Source organism: Sitophilus oryzae, unplaced genomic scaffold (genome assembly GCF_002938485.1).
Source record: "Sitophilus oryzae breed Bouriz unplaced genomic scaffold, Soryzae_2.0 scaffold_85_pilon_pilon, whole genome shotgun sequence".
NCBI classification, from domain to species: domain Eukaryota; kingdom Metazoa; phylum Arthropoda; class Insecta; order Coleoptera; family Curculionidae; genus Sitophilus; species Sitophilus oryzae.
In genome coordinates this window covers 1,382,139-1,402,054 of record NW_022147483.1, presented here as the reverse complement: position 1 = coordinate 1,402,054, position 19,916 = coordinate 1,382,139, and the positions used below count along the sequence as shown (strand labels likewise).

Genomic DNA, 19,916 nt, shown 5'->3' with positions numbered 1-19,916 from the left:
TCTATTGTCCCAACAAAACTCTCCAATTTCTAAACATAACGAGATTTAAAGTATCTTTTAATTACCATTCATTCAATTTTATGCCTATTCAAATTTGAATTCCCGCTAAACACCGACTTGCAGATTAGGTTTAATTTTAACCAATCGGATCCACACACGAAGTATGCCACGTTGATTTGCATCCTGGCCATTTCAAATACGATCAGATCACATTCTTTCTCTCTCTATCTCAAGGGAACGAGTATACAAAGTGTACGAGTGGGAGAGATAACGGGACCGAAAAGATTGACGTTTGGAGAATTGTCGTCGTGTTTTGACATTTCCGCAAACTCGTCTTTTCGTTGCGGCTTGCGAAGTGGAAAGTACAAGGAAAAATGAGGGTTTTAGCTGTTTTTGCGGTGTTTTTCCTGTTCGGTTCGTTTTCCACGGCCGAGGAAATCCCTACCGAAGAGGGTGTACTGGTTTTGAGCAAGGAAAATTTCGAACAGGCCACGACGGAAAATGAATTCATCCTGGTCGAATTCTGTAAGTACAAACCACATTTTTTCATGTTTTTACCGGTATATTAAGTTATTTATATCTATTTAACGTTAATTGTGAGTCGTATTTATATTATTCTTCAAAATAATTCATTTTATTCGCATTCAAAGTGAAGTTTTCATGTCATAAAATTTCCCATGTTCCACATTACCAGTTTGTTTACTCTAAACCATCGGAAAAAATCTAGAAAAAAACCTGTAGGCTCGTTTTAATTGCTGTATAATTATACCCAGCATGTTTATTAATAAGTATATTTTTAGTATTTTTGCGTGAAATTAAGTGAAATTAGGTTTAAAACATTTTTTATGTATCAAATAATAGATAGACGTTTTTTTTATTGAAATTAAATGATTTCTTTTCGGGATACAACACGATCCATATGGTTCCCGAATTAGAAACAGATAAAATGTGTTTAGATCTGGAGTTTTTTGACCTTTGGTACAGTTTAGATAGGCTCATCATGATTTCATAGATGTGAATAATATGACGTGTCTTTTATCTAGCTGACCACTTGTGAAATAATCGCCGCATTCATGTTAGTCATTAGAGTTTTGCAGTTTTGTATAAGATGATTTATTAACAAAGATGTTTAGCGAATTTTTAGAGTTTCAATTATGTTCAACAGGTCATTATGACTAAGTGAAAGTCCGGAGGATGTGAATGTCATCTTTTGCCATTTCACTTTCTTGATGCAGCATGATGCCTCACATTTGCCAGTCTGTTAAATCTGTACAATAGATAAAAACTTTTACTTGAACGAAAGTGGCATAGAAAAAATATTACTTTGTCTAGTCTAATCATGTATTTAACTTGAGATACTTTAGGTATAGGTATCCTTGATTTTTCTTTAATTCTAAAAGTGTGTTTGATTTTCTTCATATTATAGTATATGTTTTTGCATGTCAACAGTGTTAATGAGGGATGTACTTATACATATTTAGTTACAAAGTAATTTCTTTTTCCTTAAAAAAAGTGTCAGAACTGCAATATTTTACATGCTTTTGATCTGTAGCAAAAATGATTCTAAAATAATTTTTCATCTAAAAATTGATTTTAATATTGCCAATAATACTTCACTTAATTCTGTATTTTAATAATTAATTTTAAAAATAAACTTTATAGAACGGATTTAAGTGTGTTGATGCCAATTTTTTATCTTGGTCTTATCTGATAAGTATAGATGCACTTAAAATATCTGTTTACTGTGTTTTTCACAAGATGCAAGCAAATGTTTCTAAATCTAAAAAAATCTGTTTATTTTCTAAGATATTTTGGGAAAACCCGAATTTTCTCTATTTAGTTTTTTATGTTAATAAAAAAAATGATAAATAAAACTATTTAAAATGTTTAAATGCAACTATTCGAGAACACTTTAACTTAAGTTAAAACTTAAGTTAAACTTCAAAATTAACAGTTACTACCTAATAACAATTACTTAATAAGGTAAAACCAAAAAGCTTCAGACTTTCTGTATGATTATTTTTAATTTGTTTTCAATTTTTACGTATGTTATGTTTATTTATGTTATGTTCTTTAAAATTAAAGAAGAGATTGCCATACCTTACTAACATCTACAGATGAGTGAGCAATACATATATTTTTATTAGATTGTATTAAAAAAGCCTCTTTTATTTTTCTTATAGAGGCTATCGCTTCTTTCATTATAATTTTGGCCTTGTTAAAATCTATTCTGGACTTTTTTGGAGAGATAAAAAATATAGTCTTAATACAGAAGTTTTTTTTATTTAAAAGCTTATTATCTCCCAAATGCAATGAACTGGTAGACTTGCCCTTAACTAATCAAATAGTAATCAAATGACTTATTATTATTAATCCAAAATTTTGTTTTTCTGATAACAACTAATTAATTTTTCTGACGTGCAGATGCCCCCTGGTGCGGCCACTGCAAAGCCCTAGCTCCCGAATACGAAAAAGCTGCTCAAATCTTGTCGGAAAAAGGGTCGGCCATTAAGCTGGCCAAAGTAGACGCCACAGCTCATCAGGAATTGGCTGAAGAGCACAAAGTCAGAGGTTACCCGACGCTGAAATTCTACAGAAGCGGAAGCCCTGTTGAATATTCAGGTAAAAAGGGTTTCTTATTGTGGGAAAGGGTTGTTAACTTGAGATATTTAATTGATTTTTAAGTTCGTGTCGTTTTTGAAAGGTACACGAAAAAAATGTTGCAATATTTAGGACAATGGTAGAATTTATTTTTACTCCTATTTGTAGTAACATAGGGACGATCGAATTTTACTTTATTTTTGAAACACCTTGTATATACCGAGGCTGATAAAAATATTAGATTTGCGTTTTTTAATTTTTGTCATGGGACCGACCGACAGTGCACCCTGTATAAAGGTATGCTAAACAGAAATTATCATCATCAATATTCATTTCAAAGACTACTACGACGTCTTTTTTTAAATTTCACGGTCTATTTTCTTTAATATCTCCTTTAATATTCGATGAATTATTTATGGAATAATTTTTGTGCATTAAAGTGCAAGCTGGTGTCATTATCACGGTTTAATAATAATTTAACGATAATGTTCAAGACATTTTACGTAATATATGTAAACAAATTCGGAAATGATTGTTCACTGGCTGGAAAATCATATTTTACTGCTTTATTTTTAGAATTTTATGAGTTGAAAGTGTCTTTGGTTGGTGGGTAAATATTTTTGGATGTTATGGCAAAAATTTATGAGGTATTTTTAACAGTTTTAACCAACGAAATTGTGCAGTTACTTTGCATAATGTTAAATAATAATTAAATTATAGGTGTTATAAAAAAAGTGTAAAGTTTTTCTTTTATTATTTTCGACATTTTTATTACTCTAAACAAACTATTCGTTTACCATGCTTGTTATCAGCAAATGAATGAAATTATGATTAAAATTAGGAAGTTTTAAACATCGGCTGATAGTGATAATTTGGTAACATGGGTAGAGGAACGTCTGTCTAAGAGTCTATAGCGATAAATATGCACTGAAAAAACAAGAAAGAAAATTATTGCTCATTGGATTTGTCATGAAATACCTACATATTTACCTAATTTACCTATATGTAGTGTGATTTTATTTTTTTATTAGAAATATTACGGTTTTTTTTTATTAAATTCTCTTCACTTTTAAGCTCTGTCAAAATTCGAAAATCTTGTTTAGTACATACAGGGGGAGTCAAAACTTGATAAGCAATTTTTAATGAACATACCATAAAATAAACATGCTTTTATCCAATTTTGTGTTTTGTCTAGCACTTCCTGTAGTGAAAATCGATATCTATTAAGTAATTTTCGGTTTTTGAAAATATAAAAGACATAGTGTTTGACATAAACGTCATTTCTAGGAGGTAGACAGGCCGATGATATCGTAGCGTGGCTTTTGAAGAAATCCGGACCTCCGGCAACTAGTCTTCCTTCTGTAGATGAAGCCAAGACTTTTGTTGACTCTGCCAACATCGTGGTGGTTGGTTTCTTCAAGGACCAATCCAGCGACCTGGCAAAAACCTTCTTGGCCGTTGCCAGTTCCGTCGATGACGTCGTTTTCGGTATTTCTGACAGCGACGATGTCTTTAGCAACTACGAGGTGCAGGACAATACCATTGTGCTGTTCAAGAAGGTAACTTTATTTTAAAAATTGGAAACTTTGATTATAATACACCTAAACCCTTTTTTATTTGTTACTAGCTAAATTTATAATTTATTATTATATAAAAGTATTTGTAATTTGTTTAATCTTTTTCATATAAATGGTTTTTGTATTTTATTATCTCTATGTTGTATTTACTGTCTTTTATAGTTTGATGATGATAATCAAGTGAAATATGATGGTGAAACTACGGAAGCTGCATTGAAGACCTTCATCCAATTCAACTCTTTACCGTTGCTGGTCGATTTCAACCATGAAACAGCGCAGAAAATTTTCGGCGGCGAAATCAAGCACCATTTGTTGCTTTTCGTCAATAAAGGTGAGTTTTGTTTGGAATTGACACCGAATATCAGCTTCTTTCAACTTGCTCAATACCAAAAAAAAGATTTTACGTATATTAATGGTTACAATGTAAAAAATCAATTAAAAATACTGGGTTATTTGAACTACTTTGAAAAACTTTGGGGTTGTTTGAACTACTTTTAAAACATTGGGTCATTTGAACTACTTTATTTTTTTTCTGATCTAGGCGATGAACATTACAACGCAGTTGCCGATGCGGCTCGCGGCGCTGCCAAATCCTTCAGAGAAAAGGTCCTGTTTGTTGTGATCGACGCCACCGACGAAGACCATCAAAGAATCTTGGAATTCTTCGGTATGAAGAAGGAAGACGTTCCCAGCGTGAGATTGATCATTTTGGAAGACGACATGATTAAATTCAAACCTGAGACTGACGAAATTACCACGGATAACCTGAAAACTTTCGTCCAGGGAGTGTTGGACGGTACGATCAAGCAGCATTTGCTCAGCCAAGATTTGCCAGATGATTGGGATAAAGAGCCTGTAAGTTTCTTCCCTCAATGTTTGCTAGTTTTTCTGATTTCTGATGTTCTGATCTGATTGGTTTTTGATGAGGTATATTTTATTCTTGTTTTTTTTTTCTGTAGGTTAAAGTGTTGGTGTCCAGCAATTTCGACAGCGTGGCTTTGGATACAAGCAAGGACGTTTTGGTTGAGTTTTACGCCCCCTGGTGTGGCCATTGCAAACAACTGGCACCTATTTATGACAAGGTAAAGTAGACATTACTGTCGAAATATATATAATAAGTTAATTTCTTTTTTATAGCTTGGTGAACATTTCAAAGATAATGAAGATGTGGTAATTGCAAAATTGGATGCTACAGTCAATGGGCTAGAAACAATCAAAATCAGAAATTATCCTACTATCAAGCTTTTCAAGAAGGAAAACAACGAAGTTGTTGAATATTTAGGACACCGGACGCTAGAAGGTAGGATTTTAGCAAAGAAAAATATATTATTTTATGTTATTTTTGATAATTTTAATACATTTTTATTATGGTACAAATGAACTACTTTATATTAAACGTTCATTTTGTATCTTGAAGGAAAGACTTCAAAAAATAAATATTTTCTCGTTTAGTTGATAATTTTAAATATTTTTTTTAAAAACTTTAATTTTTCTTGTCTTTTGAAGGATGGATTTTAGTAAAAAAGGAAATAATTCGTGTTTGATATTTTTAAGACATTTTTCATTGTGATACAAATGAACTAATTTATTTCGCCACAAAGGTGTAGGCATTATGAACTATTTTTTACAATACGATTGAAAAAAACGGCGTCAGCGATGGCTATGTAAAATTATATGGGGAATGTCATTGACGTTCATTTCCAAGCCAACTTGACGCCGCTTTTTTTTCTTTCGATCGTACTGTATTACTCGTTGATTTTTTGTCTTTTGAAGGAGATACCATACGATCGAAAAAAGAAAACGCTGTCAAAGACGGCTGGGAATGAAAATTGATGATAATTTTGGCAAGGTCAATCTCTAGACGTCATTTGCTTGGCCCGCACTCTTCTTTATTTTTATTGGCGCTTGTTGCCAGCCAGTTGGTCTTAAGAAGGTTGTATCTTATTTTTATGTTGAGTAAAAATGATTTTTAAATGGTGGAGTTTCAAATTCCAGAAAAAATAATTTTTTGAAATACATTTGTTTGTCTGGTAACGTTCTAACTGGTTCTATACTTTTTTAATCGTTCTATAATTAGTGTTAATTTTTGACAAGTTTTAAATCAAAAGTTTTAGTAAAAGACGTCTAGAGCTTGACCTCGCCGAAATTATCATTGATTGTCATTCCCCAGCCGTCTCTAGAAAAACATATCCTATGTTACTTGATAATTTTAACACAGTTTTTGTTATGGTTTAAATGAACTACCGTATTTTAATCATTGATTTTTTGTGTTTTGACACATTTTAGAGAAGAAAGAATTATTTCATATAAAAAAAATGTTTTTTGATGATTTTTAAAACATTTTTCATTGTGGTTCAAATGAACTACTATTTTAATCATTGATTTTTTGTCTTTTGACACATTTTAGAGAAGAAAGAATTATTTCATTTAAAAAGAATTATAATAAAGAATTATTTCATATAAAAAAAATTAACAAATTGTTTTTTGATAATTTTAAGACACTTTTCATTGTTATTCAAGTGAACTACTATCATTAAATGTTGATTTTTTAGCTTCGTCATTCTGGTGACGTCATGAATTACTTACGACGTTTCGTTCTTCTGGAACCGTCATCAACTATTTTGATTTTTTTTATTAAAGTATAATGAACAAATTTTAATATATATTTTTTCTTTTATTATAGGTTTAATAAAATTTGTCGAATCTGGTGGTAAAGATGGCGGAGACGCCGACGTACCGGACGAGCTACAGACTGACGAACATGCGAAGGATGAACTCTAAAAAATTGATTTAGAGTTATTTATATTGAGACTTGTCTCCGATTTACTTATTACTTAAGATTTAGGTTAACTTAAAATGCGGAAATTTTGTAAAAAAACTGATTCGGTGCCCCGTATATTTGTACAATTAAAAGAAAGTCATCTTATCTTAGATTTATTTAACTTATCCCTGTATGAAAATCAAGACAAATGAGAATGCTCCTAATTTTAATGTCTCTTCTCTTTTTTTAGTGATTAAATTAAGTTATTTCTTATAAAAAATTTCGATTTTTTGTTAGGGCTAAGTCGTTTGTAGACTGTTTACTTTGTGTTGTGTTTTTTTTTTCGTTTGAAATCTCGAAACGTCAGTATTGCGATTTTGAAGAGTTTTTTATACGTACCTTTGTAAAAACGAGACGGCACAAAAAGCAGACTTTTTGTAAATAACAGTTATCAATCAAAAGAAAAATGAATGTTTTTTATTATGGATATGTTGTATGCATTGGAAAATAAATTTAAAATTACCAAATTGTTGTTTTTTTTAATGATCTTTGTATTGTATATCTAAAATATATTTTAGTTGATAATTTTAAGACATTTTTCATTTGTAGTACAAATGAACTACTACATATTAAGAATTGATTATCTTTGACTTTTGAAGGAAATATTTTGCAATTTCATGTAGTTTGATAATTTTAAGACATTTTTCATTGTGTACTTCGTAGTTGTTGCCAGTTTGTATGTTTTATTTAAATTTTAATCAAAGATACAAGCTCATGGAAATGTTAAGCTCTGTATTTTTTTCTAAATTATAAATATTGATTTTTTTCAAACGTCACAAAAGTATAATGTTAATACTGATTTATTTATTCTTTAGAATTGTCTTCTAACGATGAATCCACGACAAAAAACATTAAACAACTTCTACAATTGGTAAGTTTGGTACCATATGGTCGAATAAAAACGGCGTCAACGATGGCTATGAAATGAAGATCGCTGTCATTTTATATGTAAAATTATATGGGAAATGTCATCGATCGTCATTTCCAAGCCAACTGGACGCCGTTTTTTTTCGATCATACAGTATTTTACGCTACTATGTATGTATACAGTGAAGAAATAACAAGAAAATTTTACATTTACTTGTTAAAAAGCGTCCCGTCTATTCAAATTTTTCTTTTAGCGCGTTTAATTGATTACAGCGCTACTTTTATTTAGCGGTAATTTTCGGAACTAACGTTTAAACGATTATGGCGTCATCATACGGTAAATTCGATAAGTAAATAAATACAGTTTTCTGCTTCTACTATATATATATATATATATATAGGTGGCGCCATCATGTGTTAAATATTTTAACTGGTCATTTATAGATTTCTATAAAAAATAAAATATCGCTAGTGCCATCTAACGTTAAGTAGTTGAACTTGGGTTAAAATTTTCTTGGATTTTTAAAGAAATCTGTAATTTTTAGTTCCCAAAAAGTTTTAAGTGAGAGCCATCTATGAATAAAATTTTATACTAATTTTGATTCTAACCCTAGATAATTCATAATATATATTTTTTTGTATTTCTTTATATAAAAGTGAAATAAACGTTTATTTTCAGTTTTATAACAAATCTACTGGTTAAATTAAAGTATACGATCTATCTAATATACTTGGTAACTAATTTTTAATATTATTTATCTACTATTCATGTTTTTAAGTGTAATCTGTGAAGACAATCAGTAAATTGTAACATTTTTTATTACAGATACAGATATGTAATAATACAGTGATAAGAGCTTCTTATGGAGTTAAGAAAGGAGAATACACCAAGAAAAATGGAAAGAAATTAGGTTTCCTTTTTGGAAGATGTGTAGAATTTCATAAGAAAACCTCGCCGATTGTATTCTGCTTTTCAATGGAGCAACAAGATTGTTGCCTTCCAATTAGTCCTGCAAATACCTCTTCAGAAAATTATACTCTCGATCATTCAAATCCATGGACTCTATGCTGAACCTCCCGAACCTGCTTTTCCTAATGGTTGTTCTACACTGCTAGAAATGTATTATTGTTATGAAGAGATGCAGTGTATAAGGTAGTTTGATTTTTTCCGATTGTTTCTGTGTGTTTTTTAATTTGTCACAATTTTCAGTAAAGTGAATAGTGAAAAGACGTAAATGAAAAATAATATGCTAGAAAACACACATATCTTTATGCTCTTTTGCAGTATATATATTTTAAAGAAAAATAGTTTTTAACAGAAAAAGTTAACGTTGCATGTATTTTTTTGTATTTATTTTAACTGATATTGTGTTTCTTTTTTAAAATCTACCATATTTTAGGTTTTCTATTGATGTGTTTTTATTATAAAATATGGAGACAATAGTAGCATACATTTTAAAAAAAAATTGGAAACATACAAGGTGAGTTAAATATATTTTTACTTTAAAATTGTAGTTTTTAAACGGAATGCTGTATTTTTTTCTCAGCAGTTTTTGTACTAAATTTTCGGTCCATTTAATATTCTAACAAAATTTAAAAATAGCTTTATTTCTGTTGGAAATATTTCCCTCTATACACTTTTGACTTTAATTTAAAAATATATTTGATTCGCCCTGTATATCTTTGAAAATTATATGATAATAGTTAAAAATGTACGCTACCATTGTCCTTATATTGTAAGACTCTGGAAATATCTGAGTGAAAATATCAAATAAGGACCTTATTAGGAGCGCTCTTTCGCAAAACTGGATCACCCTGTATAAATACTTTTTATTTTTTTCAGAAATGTGTGCAAGGTACTGGAAATATGAACATCCGGTATACATCAGAAAGAAAATTTTATAGAAGAATCAACGACAATCGCAGGACTTTATGCTGTATATGTCTAACAGTAAATTTATAATTAAATGTGTTAATTGTATTTATAAAGAAGTAGTCTTTTTTTAATAAATCCTATTAAAGTTTTACAGTAGTTTTCTTTGAATCCTTTGAATAGTCTTTAAATTTAAAGCAACGTATCTAACATTAAATATTAATGTATTACTGGTTGCCAAAAAATATTTAAAAATAAATGAAATGAATATTTGAATCCATATTTTGAATCAAAGAATATTAATAATCTAGTAGTCTTTAATATTAGTATATTAATTTAATAACATATAAACTCTTTCATAGTCTAGAACCCATAGACTTAGAATAAAATACTAGAACCATACGATATTCTATAAAGATTTGATTTCTATTACCTCAAAACTGCCACGTCTAGCACCAAAAATGTGCATTTTTAAAACTATTTTCATCACCTGAATTAAATAAGAAATCGTTGGCCAACGAGCTCGAACTGTTAGACTCATTTACAAAAACGTTAATTACCTACTCAAAAACTAATTAAGATATCGGGGCGCGCTGTTAACCTTAGAAAATTTTTGGCCCAAAAAATAAAGGGTGTCGCAGGGGGTTGTAATTTTGTGTACAGATAGAGGGTTGAATTTCCTATCGAATGGTACCAAGCGCGCTCCGATATATCTTTTAAGCTATTAGTGCTATTAGCGTTTTAATTTCGAAAACGATGTCAAAGTCTTAGAGTCGACAAAATTCAGCGTTTCTCTGTAGTGTTAAAAATTTGTTCGAGGTGTTGAAAAATTTCGCACGGGGCAACCAAATCGTGTGCATTTTTGTCATCAAAAATTTTATTTTGAACAGAACCGAGATGTTTATCAGGTCATCGTATTTCTTAACGTCTTTGTATGACGATTATATTTTTAGTTTGCAGTAATATATTTTGGGTTTCTATTTTATTTATTTTCGATTGATTTAAAAAGAGCTCTAAGAGTTTATTATTTATTTCTTTTGTTATAGTAAAGGGATTGCTATAAATCAACCACATGTTTAATATATTAAAATATTTATTAAAAAATATTCAAATAGTTAATTACATTCAAATAATTAATTATCATGTTGGTAATAAAAACAAAAATGATAATTACTCGGGGTAACATAACGCCTTCCTGTTAACATGTCAACGTTGCCAGATTGAACACATATAAAACAGAATAGTCATTATTTGCTGCTAAATAAGTGTGTCTAAAATAAAACATGTATTTATTCTACTGAAACAACGTTTGTATTAAATGTTTATTAGATTTGTCATTATTTTGTAACGGTTCAGTTCATTTTAGGTTTCGTTAATATCTTGGCAACCTTAGAAACACTTTAGTTCAAAATTTTCTCACTTGTTCCACATTGGCGCCACAAGCGCTCTTCTTCTTTTCTGTATTTCAGGTCTTAAAAGAACCGTAGCCACAGATTCAAAGTAATATTCTTCTTCTTTTTAAAACGCATAGCTCGAATCATGGTCAACCACAGATAAGAAATAGTTTTCTTCTTCTTCCTTTTTTTTAAGTGGCTTGAACTTATCTAGGTCATTTGGCTAGTGAAAAAAATTGTCAAAAGGAGGGAGACCCAATTATAATCTATGGTTAATTATTAGACAAAGACAACAACAAAAATAAACAAGAACAACAAATGTAAATAAGAGTTCAAGATTTGACTTCCTGGTCTACTGCCGTGTCTTGTCTCCTCTTTGCCATAATCGTATAATATTCGCTTAGTTCTAAAAAGAAAACAATCCTCCGATTACAAATATCAATATTATCAATATTATATCGATAGTGCCGCACCATCCCTAATATTTCTCTCTCTCTTCCTCTTTCTCTCTCACTCTCTCTCTCTCTATGTCAAAGCTGACAGCTAATCTAACCTCACTTATTTTGACATGAAATAGCACAAGAACAGTGGAAATAGCATTGTTGTAAATAAGGTTGTAAACAAATAATGAGTGTAATAAATCAAAAAGAATACCTGAAGAAATATTTAGGTATCGGTAAGAAAGCTGGCGAGAAAAAGAAGAAGAAAAAATCCAAACCAAAACCCACAGGGTATGTTTTTATTTGCAACATACACAAATTAGGTAACTCGAACATATTTTTATTTTTTAGCTTTGTAATCGTTGACGACGATATAGATGTACGTTTAAATGAAGAAATAAAAGTAGATCTTAACGGAGACAATGAAGATGCACCTCAAATAGTCTCGGTAATTGACGACAGACCGCCTTCTTTAAGAATCGATGAAAAGACCAAAGATAAGTTATGGATACCTTTAGGGGGCTCCGATGATGTTCTTGTTGATTCTGCCAGCTTGAAATTTGACGGTAGTATTAAGATTTCAAAGAAAACCAGTAATAAATTGAAAATTAAAACTGAAAACGAAGATAATTCACACCTCCTAGACGAAGAAAAGGCTCTGAGTCACCAGTAAGGATTAAAAGAGAAGTTTTAACACCAGAAAGAGATGATTTTTTATCTGGAGAAGATCAGATAGAAGGTACAGATCTTTCACCTAAAAGAAAACAGAAAAGTAGTGATGATATCTCACCACCAAGAAGGAAAATAAAGGTGGAAGAGTTGTCACCACCTAGGAGACAAGACGATGGTGATATATCTCCACCTAGGAGAAAAAAACCTCAATATATAGATGACGATTCTTCACCACCTCGAAGAAAAACACAGAAAGAAGACATATCTCCACCAAGAAGAAGGAAAAATGAAGATATATCTCCTCCAAGAAGACGAAAAAATGTAGATATATCTCCTCCAAGAAGGAGCAGGAATGAGGACATATCTCCTCCAAGAAGGGGGAAAAATGAAGATATATCTCCTCCAAGAAGAAGGAAACATGAAGATACATCTCCTCCAAGGACATCAAGAGGCTCAAACCGAGATATGTCACCTCCAAGAAGATCCAGGCATGACAATTCACCACCTCATCGAAAAAAGAAGTCCAGATGGGGTGAAACTGAAGAACAAGAAGCCAAACTGAAGAAAACCCTAGATGGTAAAACGGCAGGGCTTCAAAATGCAAGAGATTTAGTTAAGGAAACCATAGAACTGAAGAAGAAAGAAGATGAACTGTTTAAAAATATGGGAGCTGAAGTTTCTGGAGCTAATGCAGCGACAGTTGTAAGGACCAAAAAGAAGGATATTGTTGACGTTGAAGAAGAGGAGAGGAAGAGAAAGAGAGAGATAGAAAACAAGGAAAAATATGATAGATGGGGTAAAGGTGTGAAGCAGGTTGAAGATGATAATGAGAAAATGAAAAATGAACTGCATGAAATGAGTAAGCCTTTGGCAAGGTACGCTGATGATGCTGATTTAGAACAGTACTTAAAAGAGCAAGAACGAGAAGGAGATCCGATGTTAAAATACCTGAGACAGAAGAAAAGGAAGAAAACCATAGAATCAGGAATACCTGGTATGTTTTATAATTTTCTAGTTTTTATTTCAGGTATATTTAACAACATGTTTTTTTTTTATAGTTAAGCAGCAATATGAAGGGGATTCTGCCCCCAATCGTTTTGGGATCAGGCCCGGATTTAGATGGGACGGCGTAGATCGTTCCAGTGGCTACGAAAAGAAATGGTTTGAGGTGCAGAACTCTAGAACGGCAAGTTTGGAAGAGACATACAAATGGAGTACAGAGGATATGTAAAATAATTTATATGTACTGTGTAAATATATTTTTTTAAATAAATAAGTGTAATTTAGTGTCGTGTGTCCAAGTTTCTTCTTTTTTTTTGAATTTTTAAATGCTGTAGCTCCATATCATGTTCATACTGTTTTATAACATTCCATTAAAATTGTAGAATTAGCAACATTAATAGTTACCTTGTTTAATTCTGCTTATACATATTGTATTAATTTTTCTGCTACCTTAAGATTTTTATATCCTTAGATACACCTAATTTATGTAATTTTCTTAGCATATCTAAAATATAAAAATAAATGATTTATTATATAATTAAGATATTTTAACAGTTATTTTCCACACTACAAATCATAATAATGGAGTATTAAGACATAAAAAAAATTACCTTTCTTCACCATATTGTCAAGATTTTATTTTGGCATTACAGGAAAAAAGAAATTACAGTAAATTAAGAAAAGAATAATCATAAATATACCAACACATATCAATATACCAAGTACTGCAATGTATTCTACGACATTAACTACCATCTCCCTTCTAAAGGGTAAAAGATAAAACAAAGATATTTTTTTTTAGATTTTTAACACCCTGTAGATCACAGAGAGAACTTTAGACCCTATGTTTATATGAGCTTTTTTTTTTAAATACATGAGCAATCATACCCCGTTTTTTTTTTGAATTAGATGTTGAAAACATCCTGTTTACACATAGTGCTTGAAGCTTTCATCGAACAAATTTTGTATCGAAGAGGCAACAAATTCTTGTTTACTCTTGTGTTGTTTTGGGGGATGGAAATTGTTAAAAATCTACAAAAACATAATTAATAGGGCACAGAATCTTGTTAAATGTGTTTTTTATCGATTTCAAGGCAAAATTAGTGAAATAAAAGCTAAAAATCTTGGCCATTACATTGACTAAGAAAATGTCTTGTAGAAGTTATATATTCTTGTTTTGGGGCTTGGAAATTGATAAAAAACTACAAATACATAATTTGTACAGCACAGGATCATGTTAAATGAGTTTTTTTATTGATTTCAAAGCAAAGTTAGTGAAATAAAAGCAAAACATCTTGGCCATTACATTGACTAAGAAAATGTCTTGTAGAAGTTATAAATAGGGGTATTACTGCCTTGTTTTATAATTTATAAATGTAATAAGTCTCTATTTAACTAAATATTACATTATTTCGGAAAATATCGAACAACAAAGTTATATTAATTAAAGATTCTGAAGGCTACCGAACCGCCACCATATTTTTGAATTTTATTTTAATTTATATGGGTTTAATAGGTCTGAAACTGCTTAATTAACTGCTTATTAACTATATTTAATGATAATCTATAATTCCTTAACTATTTTAAAGCTTCAAAGTCTTTTTTAAGGCAAAAATCTATTTTTTATGATACTAACAAGTAGGGACATTAGGGTAATTAAAATGCGATATCTTTGTGAATTTTGATTTATTCGTTTATTGTTTAGTGTCATTTTATTCGGAAAACACGTAGCTACATTTCCCTGGTAGTAGTTTTGTCTCCAATGAGGCGTTATATTGCTAAATTTTCATTTAAACTTGAAATTTAGGTCATAAAATTACATAATTTTTCATCGGTAAAACAAAAGAAAAGCGCGAGTTGGCGCTCTCCCTAGCGTCAAAAATCAGAAACCGAGCGCCAAAACTCAATATTATTGGTCGTTTCGGTGGATTTTCGCCATTTTTAGACGGACCTTTGACGATGTAAGGTCTTTGCCGGCTGCCTGGCAGAATTTTTAAGGAAAAGTGCCTTTTTCTTGTATATTGTGCTCGGAAATCATGTGCAGGTCATAGCTGGATTCTTAGAAAAGGTAAGTTCGACTATTTTCCTACGAATTTCCCGATATTTTTCGAAAAATCCGACCATCTAAAGGCGACCGGTAGAAGCGCAAGATCAACAAAAAATTCAAAGCCATCTTTTTTTTTGTTAAACTTTCCGTTTCTTTCTGTTTTGCTTTTTGATACATTCTGTTGCTATAAATAGTTCATTTTTATGGTACTGTATTAAAATAAATCATTTTCAGACTTAAAAAATTTGATGAATATGGTATTTTAGAAATAAACACCTTATATTAAGTGAATAAATTATAGTCAATCAATTTTCTGAAGAATATTTCTAATAGTAGTGCACTTGATATGGTTTTTCTTAAAGATATTATATAATAGAAGAATACTTATGTAATAAATCTTTTATAAAATTATCTAAATAGAGTTTAGGAACCTTTAAAACACTGAAAAATTACATCTGCCTGTATTTATACTAAATAACATTTAGAAACTTAATATAAGGTAATAATTAGTACTTAATATTGTAGGTATAATTGATTGTTATTGATAGTTTTTCTGAAGCTAGTAAATATTCACTGAAGACACACCTGTCCAGTTCTTTTCCATAAATCTAATTCAGAAATATTTCTATCTTTTCAGAACTATGATCGTGTACGCAGCGCGTGTTATTTGAGAATTTAGTCGGCCTGATGTGAGATGTCCTGCTACTAAAAAGTATTTCCAGGTTCTGTCGATCCTGATGACGCGTTAAATGGGATTCTCCAGGGACCGTCCGTACTCCCTGAAGGACCAGGGGCGTTCTTCTGCTCCCGCGGTGTGACGACACTGCTTTTTACGCCGTGTAGCAGGAATCGCCGGTGAAAGGATGTGGAATGGAGGTGAGTTGAATTTATTTTGACTTTCTGGACGCGGGCATCTTTACTGATCTTTTTTTTTATCATTGTTTCAGTATGCCGATGAAGAGGAAATATAGAAGAACCATTTCTAAAGCATAATTATAACGGTCGTGTCGGTTCGTGGTTCTGGAGCTGTTCTAAGGCTTTTCACAGCATTTTAAGGTCACACTTTTTATTTGCGTTTATACTTTCTTTGATTCGAATCATATATAATCCTTTGTATTTCTTGTCGTTTGTAAAAATCACAAGAAATAATATCTTTAATTTTTTTCGAGGTGTCTATTTCTCAGAATAATTTAAAACTAATTTGATTTTACTCTGTTATTTTTAATTTATTATTAAAAAACATTTTTTTGCTCAAAGTTTAATGAAATGTGTGCCAGGAAATCGGATCTTCAATTAATCATTTTCTTTTTTTTAAGTATTTTTATAACAAAAATTATTATTTTTTATATTTTTATCTAGTCTCGGTAGTGTTGAATGGGGAGTGCTAAGGTAATTGAGGCTCACAGCCTTTCTTATTTTGGTGTTTTCTGTTTAGTGTTATTTGGAATTAGATTCTTTCTAAAAATCCTATAAAGGATATAATTTTTATTTTCTGTAATTTTAAACTAAATTTAATCACTCTATTCTAGTCTGTGTAATGTTGAATCGAGAGTGCTAAGGCAATGGAGATTCCAAGTTATCCATTGTTTTATTGTTCTCTTTTTAGCGTTATTTGGGATTAGGTTCTTTTCGAAAAATTCTAGAGGACATAATTTTTATTTTCTGTAATTTTAAACTAAATTTCAAACAATAATCACTCTATTCCAGTCTCTGTAATAGTTTTCTGTAGGGCATTGTCATAGGATTAAATCTTATTTTTTCTATCATCATTTTACTATTTTTTAATTATTCTCTAAGTGCATTTACATTTAAAAAAAGGTGTAGGTATCATGTTTCTTAATAAACTTGTACGTTTATACTAAAACCATTCAAAATATTTTTAATTATGTTCATGTTTAATATCATAAAACTTAAATTTGATAGTTTAAAATAATTTTGCACATTATTAATATATCATCATTAAAATTAAATCATATTTTCCTAATTTATTATTATTCAATCTCTAGAGTTTTCTATACAGATTTATCTCGCTAAAGACACCTTAAATCTTTCTTGTTATCTATAGTAGTAAATCTATAATTTTTGTGGCCTTAGGATGTCCGATGTGCAAGGTCTCAGTCGTAGTACCTTCTTCACTAACTGTTGCCTTAAGGTACTCTTCTCCTTAAGGCTGTTTCTGAGGAGGCACGACGATTGGTGCAGGCCTGGAACGAAGATTTTCTGGAAAAGGACAGTAGGATGGAGAGCATGGAACGAGATAAAATCAGGTATGTTATAAAATTTATTTCTTTTTTTATTATTTTCAACTAACGTATTTTTTCTGTTGTTTCAGGTTAGTGAGCGTATATTTTTTGTGCAAGGGATGCACATCGTGGGGAGTGCTCTGCAAAAAACGTAAGTTTTTTTATTTTTTTTCCTGGTTTATTTGGTTGTTCGTTTGTTTTCCCGGAGATGGCGTGAGCGCGGTCCTGCAGGAGCTAAAGTCACCTGTGGGGCCCCTCACAGAAGCGAAGCAGTGTGTTGAGTCGACCTCTACCGGGGCTAAAGTCCCCTGTATGAGCGTCCTCACAGAAGCACGTTGGGTTGAGATCCGCAGGGGCTAACGTCCTCTGTGGAGGCTCCTCACAGAAGCAAAGAACATGCTTTCCTCTCGAAAGCAGCAGAGGTCCTTTGGGTTGTTATGTCTATCAGTCATTTTATTGGGTTGTTATGTCTATCGGTTTTCTTAGGAATGTAGTTGATGTTTTTATAGCTCTGTTAATATTATCCTTATATTATCTAAGTCAAATTAAAATCTAGAAAATCTCTAACAGTTATTTTTATTTTCTTAAATTAAACATGTAGGTGTAGGTAATTTTCTTTAACTTCTTAATTTTTTTAACTCACTTTTATTTAATTATTACTATTTTAGAGTAAACGCATGTCAATATCTAGCATTTTGATAACTAAATGTTTAATACAAATAGTCTAAATCTTCTAAATTTATTTTTACATTTCCAATTCAAGTTCAGATATAATTCTAGGCACTAGAAAAAAGGAATCAAGTTTTTTAAGTTGTGTTGTAGAGATTTTTATGACTTTCTATGTCACTATTAGTATTAGTATTTTCTGTAATTTTAAACTAAATTTAATAGAATAATCATCCTATTCTAGTCTCTGTAATGTTGAATCGAGGGTGCTAAGATAATGAGGATTCCAAGTCTTTTATTGTTTTAGTGTTTTCTTTTTAACGTTATTTGGGATTAGATTCTCTCTGATTTAAACTATTTCAAAAATATTAACTATAATTAATATCATTCTTCATATTATCTTAGTCAAATTGAAATCTAGAAATGTCTAACAGATATTTTATTTTCTTAAATTAAACTTATAGGTGTAGGTAACTCTCAATAATTTCCTAATTTTTTAACTCACTTTCTTTTCCTTATTACTACTTTAGACTAAACGCATGCCAATATCTAAGCATTTCAATAACTAAATTTTCAATACAAATAGTCTAAACGTTTTAAACTTATTTTTGCATTTTCAATTCAAGTTCAGGTATGATTCTAGGGCCTAGAAAAAAGGAATCGAGTTTTTAGTAGCGCAGTAGAAATTTTTAGGACTTTTTGAGGTCATCATTAGTTGAAGTTTAAATTTTTTAGGTCCAAAACTTAACAGGGTCATATCTAAGTCTGGTTTATTTTCTTACAAGAGTAGGTCTTGGCGCTCTACAAAGACTGATAACCTCTATGAGCTTCCAGTTTGAGTCGACATCTTCAGATAATTTTTGTGGGGTTCTTGTGTCTTATAGGTTCGCGCTGGTTGAAGATATACTTTGTTTGAAGCTGTATACAACAGGTCAGAGTCATGCCGGAGCCAATTTGAGGTCTACACAATTTCTATGTATATGGTAGTCTTTTTTTGTTACTATTTTTTACAGGTAATGGTACGAGCCTTAGAGGGTACCACACCAGCCAGTTTTAGTCGATGCCTGCAGAATATTTTTGTGGGTTTCTTGTGTTTCATAGGTTCACATGGGTTGAAGTTCTACTACGTTTGTAGCAAGAATGGGAATATTATAATAAGCCGTAAGTACGAGGCTTCCCAGGAACTACTGCAGCCTACTTGATTCCAGAACGCCTTCAGAAGATTATTGTATGGTTCTTCTTGTATTTTATAGATTTATGTTGATTAAACATCAAGTTTGTTTCAAGCTGTATGCAACCAACAGATTAGAGAGCCATGTCGAAGCCAAATTGAAGTCTACACAATTTCTCTGTATATGATACTCTTTTGTTGCTCTTATCTTTTTATAGCATTAGTTCAAGATGCTCTCGTACTATCAGTCTTTGTATGAGACTCCAAGGAACCGCAGCAGGGTAAGGTAATCATTTTCAGTAGATATCTTTAAGGTTATAGTTGTGTTCAGTGTTTCAATTTTTTCAACTCCAAGCTCTTCAGGGACTAACGTTCTCTGTATGAGCTGCACTTGTAGGTATTGTGAACTGGTTTGGTTTGGTTTGTGTTCAGTGTTTCAATTTTTTCAACTCCAAGCTCTTCAGGGACTAACGTTCCCTGTATGAGCTGCACTTGTAGGTTTTGTGAATTGGTTGTTGCATATCCTTTTTTTCAGGGCGCTA

General features: G+C 31.1%; 2 protein-coding genes and 1 long non-coding RNA gene across 3 annotated transcripts; all 3 read left to right on the top strand.

The window, feature by feature from the left end:
• Positions 1–252: 252 nt before the first annotated feature.
• Positions 253–7,463, top strand: LOC115890086 (protein disulfide-isomerase-like). The gene is made up of 8 exons (XM_030910218.1): positions 253–525; positions 2,425–2,622; positions 3,889–4,160; positions 4,341–4,509; positions 4,720–5,033; positions 5,138–5,260; positions 5,316–5,478; positions 6,862–7,463. Exons 1-8 carry the CDS (start codon positions 375–377, stop codon positions 6,957–6,959), a joined length of 1,488 nt encoding a protein of 495 aa, XP_030766078.1. The 5' UTR covers positions 253–374; the 3' UTR covers positions 6,960–7,463.
• Positions 7,464–8,479: 1,016 nt separating this feature from the next.
• LOC115890172 lies at positions 8,480–9,844 on the top strand. The gene is made up of 3 exons (XR_004051585.1): positions 8,480–8,600; positions 8,693–9,019; positions 9,710–9,844. It is a non-coding gene; the product is annotated as an uncharacterized LOC115890172 (long non-coding RNA).
• A 1,862-nt stretch (positions 9,845–11,706) lies between these two features.
• On the top strand, positions 11,707–13,686 carry LOC115890167 (BUD13 homolog). Its single transcript, XM_030910330.1, is given in 4 exon segments — positions 11,707–11,864; positions 11,925–12,205; positions 12,208–13,239; positions 13,304–13,686. Coding segments are annotated over 4 exon segments (1,590 nt in total). The 5' UTR covers positions 11,707–11,760; the 3' UTR covers positions 13,477–13,686.
• Positions 13,687–19,916: the final 6,230 nt, after the last annotated feature.

Coding starts and splice junctions, on each gene's coding strand:
- LOC115890086 (XM_030910218.1), top strand. CDS start 375: ATGAGGGTTTTAGCTGTTTTTGCGGTGTTTTTCCTGTTCGGTTCGTTT. Junction 5,034..5,137: donor ATGATTGGGATAAAGAGCCT/GTAAGTTTCTTC, acceptor TTTTTTCTGTAG/GTTAAAGTGTTGGTGTCCAG. Junction 5,261..5,315: donor TGGCACCTATTTATGACAAG/GTAAAGTAGACA, acceptor TCTTTTTTATAG/CTTGGTGAACATTTCAAAGA.